At 36.6% G+C, this 6,974-nt stretch overlaps 1 protein-coding gene across 1 annotated transcript; it reads left to right on the top strand.

The window, feature by feature from the left end:
• Positions 1-2,089: 2,089 nt before the first annotated feature.
• Positions 2,090-6,382, top strand: LOC107671169 (C-X-C chemokine receptor type 3-like). The gene is made up of 3 exons (XM_016464039.1): positions 2,090-2,481; positions 3,027-3,368; positions 4,527-6,382. Exons 1-3 carry the CDS (start codon positions 2,470-2,472, stop codon positions 5,289-5,291), a joined length of 1,119 nt encoding a protein of 372 aa, XP_016319525.1. The 5' UTR covers positions 2,090-2,469; the 3' UTR covers positions 5,292-6,382.
• The last annotated feature ends 592 nt before the right edge of the window (positions 6,383-6,974 follow it).

The following is a 6,974-nucleotide window of genomic DNA, read 5'->3' as shown; positions in this document are numbered from 1 at the left end:
AAAATAACAAATTAGAAATCCACACTAAGCAAATGTGTTTTAAGTTTTGATTTGAAAGAGGAAAGTGATGCAGCAATGCATCGTGAAGGCAAAGTAATTTGGCTTCAAGGGAAGAAACGTAATAAATAGGTTGCTTTTAGAAGGTGACCTATCTTCTAGTTAAAGCGTTAGTGTATTTTCTTGTATGTGTTTATTAATAAACTTTTTCAAATTTCATTTGTCAGAAATACCTTGAGGTGTTTTTAATTGGGTTTATATATTCCTTAAATAGTGTGTGACAATATGCTGAAGTCACACACAGACTTAAACATTCAGCACGTGAATCACAACAATGGTTGTTTTTTTTATTTTTTTATGCACCATTATAGTGATTAGCGTTCCCTTTGGTTGGGCACTTGGAACTTTGTTTATGTCACTATAATTATTTTCCTGTTAATGCAGCAATTCATTCATTCATTATTTATTTATAAAGCACATTTAAAAACAACCCAGTGCTGGCCAAAGTGCTGTACAGATAATAGAAGTCAAATAAAGATACAGATGATAATATCTCAAAATAAAAAAATAAAAAAATAATAATAATAAATTAGAAATCCACACTAAGCAAATGTGTTTTAAGTTTTGATTTGAAAGAGGAAAGTGATGACACCATTCGGATCGAAACCGGTAGGCTGTTCCAGAGTTTGGGGCCTACTGTCGCAAAAGCTCGGTCTCCACGATGTTTTAACCTCGATCTACACACAGAGAGCAATCCAAGGCTGCCTGATCTAAGTGACCTAGAAGGATTGTGATAATGTAAAATGTCAGAAAGATACGCTGGTGCTAGGCCATGTAATGCTTTAAAAACAAAAACTAGAATTTTAAAATCTATTCTCAGTTTGACTGGTAGCCAATGCAGAGAAGTTAAGATGGGAGAGATATGATCAAATTTTCGACTGTCAGTCAGCAGCCTGGCTGCAGCATTTTGTACCATTTGAAGACGCCCGATGGATGATTGATTTGCACCATAATAAAGTGAATTGCAATAATCAAGGCGTGAAGTAATAAATGCATGGATAACTTTTTCAAAGTTCTTTAAAGAAAGAACAGGTTTGACTTTTGCGAGACGTCGTAAATGATAAAAACAGGATTTAACAACAGAATTAATTTGTTTATCGAACTTGAGACCTGAATCAAACAACACACCTAAATTTTTCGCACATGGAGTAACATGAGAACTTAAGTCGCCAAGGTCCAGATCACCAAAATCATCAAAAAGCTTGAGAACCACATTATCTTCAGGAAATACACTGTATTTTAATGTTGTTTTTTTAATCCTTTCCCCAAGACCCCAACTAAACTAAGAGACTTGGTTATACAGAGTTATACAGGGGCTCTTTGTATGGCACTGGTGGTATAGCACCTCAACCACCCCAAAGAACCGCTGAAAAACCATCTGGGCTTAACAGGTGCTTTATACTGGAGCGGACCTCAACCACCACTTCAGCATTGCTGAACAGCCACAACTTTTGTGTGTGTCTGTCTGTGTATAGGCAAAGACTATAGAATACCCAATTTTGAATGGGGAAAAATGCAATGCTCAATATGGCTGCTCAATCGCAGGAAGCCCCGCCTTCTGAATTAAAGAGCCAATTGCTAATCTGTAAAGTCAGCGCATCACTGCAGCTGCCGTTAGAAGCGTCCCGGTCTGAGGTGCGCTTAGCACTGGCTGATCTAGCCTGAAAAAAAATACGCTTTTTAAAAAGCTATTTGAGCAAAAAAAAAAAAAACTTGTCAGATTTCATTGGTGATTTCAAATATGAAATTTAATCGTAAGCTTACTGAACAGTTTGGGAGAATTTAATGTTTCCCCACACAAAGTGATAGCTGCACTTGCATGCCCGAGAGGCATTTCAAAGATGGCCCCCGAGTGACATGACTTGCCTTAAAGCACTGGTCTCAAACTCAATTCCTGGAGGGCCACGGCTCTGCACAGTTTAGCTCCAACCCTAATCAAACACACCTGATCCAGCTAATCAAGGTCTTCAGGATCACTAGAAACTTCCAAGCAGGTGTGAGTTGGAGCTAGTTGAGTTTGAGACCCCTGCCTTAAAGGGACTTTGGTATTAATGCAGCTGCATTTTAGACTATCAAACACTAGAGGGCGCACTACATCTGCTGAAACCACTTGTGGATGTGTACATTACCAAGTTAGTGTAAGATATTTTTAGATATAACCAGCTGGGGCAAGAGTGCACGGGATAGTAGGTAGGAAGGAACTAGAGCTACCTGGATGATGTAATGGGTTAAGACGGGGAAAAAAATCAACAAAGGCAGGATCATCGTATCTACTCCTTCTCTTTCACTCTGCGCGTGCACGGTAACCAAATGTATTGGTAATGAGCAAACATACTCTCAATAAACGGGTTACGTAAACGAAAGAAACTGCGGGCTGCTTAGAAAGGAAGACAAACAAAGACAAGCAAGAACATGGCAACACCTGTAAGTGTTCTCGTAACCTTATAGATGCGTATAAAGTTTCATGATTCTGTCACTATCGGTTTCCTCTAAATGTTCTGCCGTGTCGAGTTTAAACGTTTGTTATACAGATATCTTGAACTAAATCTATGACCATAGTAACTCACTAACCAAACAAATCAAGTTTTTGATATCCATAGCTTTCGGAATTAACCGTTCGAGAGCAACTAAATGGGTTTGCAAACTTAAATCAAACCCACATATGTGTGTTAGCAATTCGACTAAGCAGTTCAATGTCAAAGCAGGAGATTTGAGCTTGTTTTTGAATGTGCGCGCGGGTATTGACCCCCTCAGTTTGCTCTACAGCAGTCAGCTGTTCCACCCACAGTTTTACTTTCCTTTTAGCTATTGTTGCAACATCATGTGAAACCCAGCATGTGACTGTTTGCACATAAAAAACACTCTCCGCAGCTGACAACTCAATTCACGAATAGCTGCAGTCAGATATTAATCTACAGTGTCTCATTGACCCTTGGTTAAGTCTGTTTTTATTTTAATCAAACATGCAGGTGGACCTGCACGGACTGTTTGAGAATAACAACACCTTCGACTATGTTGATTATGAGTACAAGGAGGTGGTCTGTCCGTCCAGCACAGTCTCTGGCGCTTTGGCGGTCTTCATGCCCCTGTTTTACTCTGTGGGGTTCTTGTGGGGGCTGCTGGGAAACGGACTGGTGCTGGCAATACTGTTGCTTAAGAGGCTGAACCTGAGTGTGATGGACATCTTCATCCTTCTTCTGAGTTTAGCAGACAGTCTGCTGCTCTTCACACTGCCTCTCTGGGCTGTAGATGCGGTTAAGGGATGGATCATGGGAGTAGAGCTCTGCAAACTGTCTGGAGTTCTGTTCGAGGTGAGTTACTGTTGGCTTGTTTATGTATCGGTTTGATACGTTCGTAGATGTCTTTGGGTTAAATAGCGTTTTCATTGTACACACATCAGGCGTGTTTAAAAGTTAATGACACTGAAATCAAATTGGCGTGGAATTACAGGTTTTGGATCTTCCGATGGCATCCAGTAAAGAGACTTTTTTATTTAGTTTGTTTGTTTTCAACAGTTAAAAAACCAAGCTTTTAGAGTAACATTGTGTAACATGGTAATATTTTGGACATCACTTAGACAAGTGACTTGAGGCTTTTTTGTCCAGATCCATGTGTTTAATTTTAAATACTTCAAAAATATATATACAAATGACTTGAATATACATCTTTTATGATGAGTTTGTTTGAATTTAAATTCATTTTGATATTTGGGGGGCACAAGTAAAAAAATATAGTGAAAAAAAAGGCTTAACATTTCAAAGAATTACACAACTACAAAACTATTTATTATTATTTATATTTTATTATTATTACTACTACTATTTATTACTATTTATTAAATATTGTCTGATGAATCGAAGTCACTTGGTGCAACCAACATGCAGAATAAAAACATAAAACAAGAAATTATATCATAGAGAGGACCACTGCGGACCCACATGACGGTGTATCAAGGTCAATAAGACTAAAATATCAGATAATTCAACCTTTTAATGACAAGGCAAGGTTAGTTCAGGTTTTAAAATGTCATGTGGTGTGATTCCCCAAAATTGCATACATTAATGATGCTTATAAATTAATAATTTATAATATTTCTAATAAATCTTACAATGCTATATTTAATATTATGAGATAGATATATCCATTGCCCCTATGTGTGTGTGTGTGTGTGTGTGTGTGTGTGTGTGTGTGTGTGTGTGTGTGTGAAAAAATGTAAATAAATAATTAAATATGTTGTTACTTTATACTTGATGGATGCATCACATGACACATTTTTTTGTCAATAAATGTAAACTTTTTTTTTTTTTCTCATAAAAAGATTTCAAAGCCATATGAAGCCAACATGAATACATTTATAAGAACTGGCATGTTTTAAACTACATTTTTAAATGATTTTTGGACATTCCAATTGGTCATTAGCAGTCTATTATAGTAGTTTTGTAGTAATAACTGTTTCCTTTTCTCTTCAGATCAATTTCTACTGTGGTATCTTCACGTTGGCCTGCCTCAGTGTTGACTGCTATCTGTCCATCGTCCATGGAGTACAGCTGTTTTCTTGTAAAAAGCCTGTGGTGGTTCACTGTTGCTGCCTGATTATCTGTGTCCTCTGCCTGCTCCTTTCCATCCCTAATTGGATCTTTCTGAGCCCCATCAGTGGCACAAATGAGGGTAAACGGGAATGTATTCACTCTTATCCGCCCGATTCCTGGCATCTTGCCTCTCGTTTTCCGCATCTTTTTGTTCTACCGGTACTTGCGCTGCTGTGCTGCTGTTCCTTTGTCCTACTAAAGTTACGGCACAACTCAAAGTGCCAGCAGAAGAAGAAGGGCCAAAGGACAGCTATCATTGCAGTCCTTGTGCTGGTTTTCTTTATCTGCTGGACACCCTACAACATTACCTTCATCGTGAACACTGTTCAGACATCAGAGAGCGTCTCTTCAGCAGTGGCAGAAGAGTGTGAAGGGAGGCAGTGGACAGCTAGCAAAATAACGGCAGTTTTTGGGCTTCTCCATTGTGTTGTTAATCCTGTCATTTACCTCTGTCTCTCCAAAGAGTTCCGGCATCGTGTACTGACTATGACAAAGTTCAGTGCTTGTAAAACAGAGAGTAATGATGTTTCACTTTGGGACTCTAGTGTAGTAAATAGAAACGCATCTGTCCAAGAGGAACAAGGTTCACTTCAACCTATGAATGACATTAATTCAACAATAAAACCCCAGGATCATGATACATGAAAAATATGGATCATAAAACATTGACTGCTGGATGCACTGTATCTCGTAATTCCTAAAATGTATGTTATGCATTCTTCATTTAACATGTGAGCATTTAATAGATATCACTAAGTATGGAATAACCCAGTCAGCCCAGTCCTCCAAAGGTTTCTGTACATGTATTCTGGAATATTCTCTCATTATGGATGATAAAGGATGAAATTAAAAAGATGGACATGAAGGAAGGACATGAAATGCTGGCCAACTCATTTGCACTTTAATTCTGTTTAATTTAATCAGTAAAATGATCATACTGGGAATTATTACATTTTATTTGGTCAAATTGTATGTTTATTTATTTTCGCTGTGCTGTTAATGTTTTGGAATAATGTTCTGGAACAATGTTTTTAGTAATGGATTGATATTATCAGCCAGTATTTGGCCATTGGTCGGTTCTGTGCCCACTTGCTTGGTTAACAGATGTCTTCATTCCCACTCAATTACAAAATCATTTTCAATGGATAATTACCTTTCTTTCTTTTTTTTTTTTGGTCAAATTTAAATAACTATTGTGTGTAATCTTCATTTCAGTATTCAAAACTTTTGTACCTACATGTATGCGTGTATATATATTATTATAGTGTATTTATATGTAATTGTGACATTTACATTTTACAAAAATTGAAATATATGTAATTGTGACAATTATTGTACTTTTAATTACAATTGCACAACACACGAAATGTCACATTTTACAACCATTTAAACATGCTAACTTATGAGGCTTTGCATGGTTTGGCACCTCAATATTTGTCAGAGCTTTTAACTCCCTACACCCCAAAGCATGACCTGAAACTGAAATCTGAAACTGGTCTGTTAACTGTTCTGTCAACCCGTTTAAGATCGATGGGAGATAGGGCTTTTTCTTCACTTGCTCCAAAACTATGCAAATCTTTACCTATTGAGATAAGGCAAGCAAAATCCCTTGGCATTTTTAAATCTCGCCTTAAAACTCATTTCTTTAGGGTAGATCTTACTTGAATTTTTGTATGAAGTCCATATTATTCTATTTTTAAGTGTTTTGAGTGTATTTCTTCTCTTCTTAATTTTTATATGGTATATTTTGTTATTTTATTCATTTATCTAAAGCGCTTTGACATGTAACATTTAAAGGTGCTATAGAAAATAAAGATTATTATTATTATCATCATCTATGTTACATTTATGTTTGTACCATAAATTTATTTCTGTCTATTAAATCTGTTGCAGGTGGGAGAAACAGTTTTAAATGTGTTAAAGTGTGCTAAATTTTAATCAGTACCATCAGCGGATCTGCTGATGAATAAGATAAAAAATAAGATCATTTCTGCTCCCATGACAGGAAGTCATGTCAGTTGCTTAGTAGTTTCTTACATGTTTTTTTTTTAGAAGTCGGTGGTCTCTGGAAGGGTGTGTTCTGTTACTTCATAAGTTTTAAGAAGTGTATAAAGGAACACAGTGCTATTTTAACTTTGAAGTAGTTTCCTTAGTAGAGCTTATGTTCTACTCATTTTGTGAAGCTCAGAATATTCATATATTAAAAAATTACTTTATTAATTGCTCATCAGATAATAAGAGAATAAGGATTTGACATTTGTGTAGTTTTCTGTGAGATAGGGGTCATAAAGGATTCTTTTCCCATGTTGCATAACCAAGTGATCTTCT

The sequence above is a fragment of the Sinocyclocheilus anshuiensis genome, unplaced genomic scaffold (assembly GCF_001515605.1).
Source record: "Sinocyclocheilus anshuiensis isolate Anshui unplaced genomic scaffold, SAMN03320099.WGS_v1.1 scaffold1286, whole genome shotgun sequence".
Classification (NCBI taxonomy): Eukaryota; Metazoa; Chordata; class Actinopteri; order Cypriniformes; family Cyprinidae; genus Sinocyclocheilus; species Sinocyclocheilus anshuiensis.
This window is presented reverse-complemented; position numbering and strand designations above follow the sequence as displayed.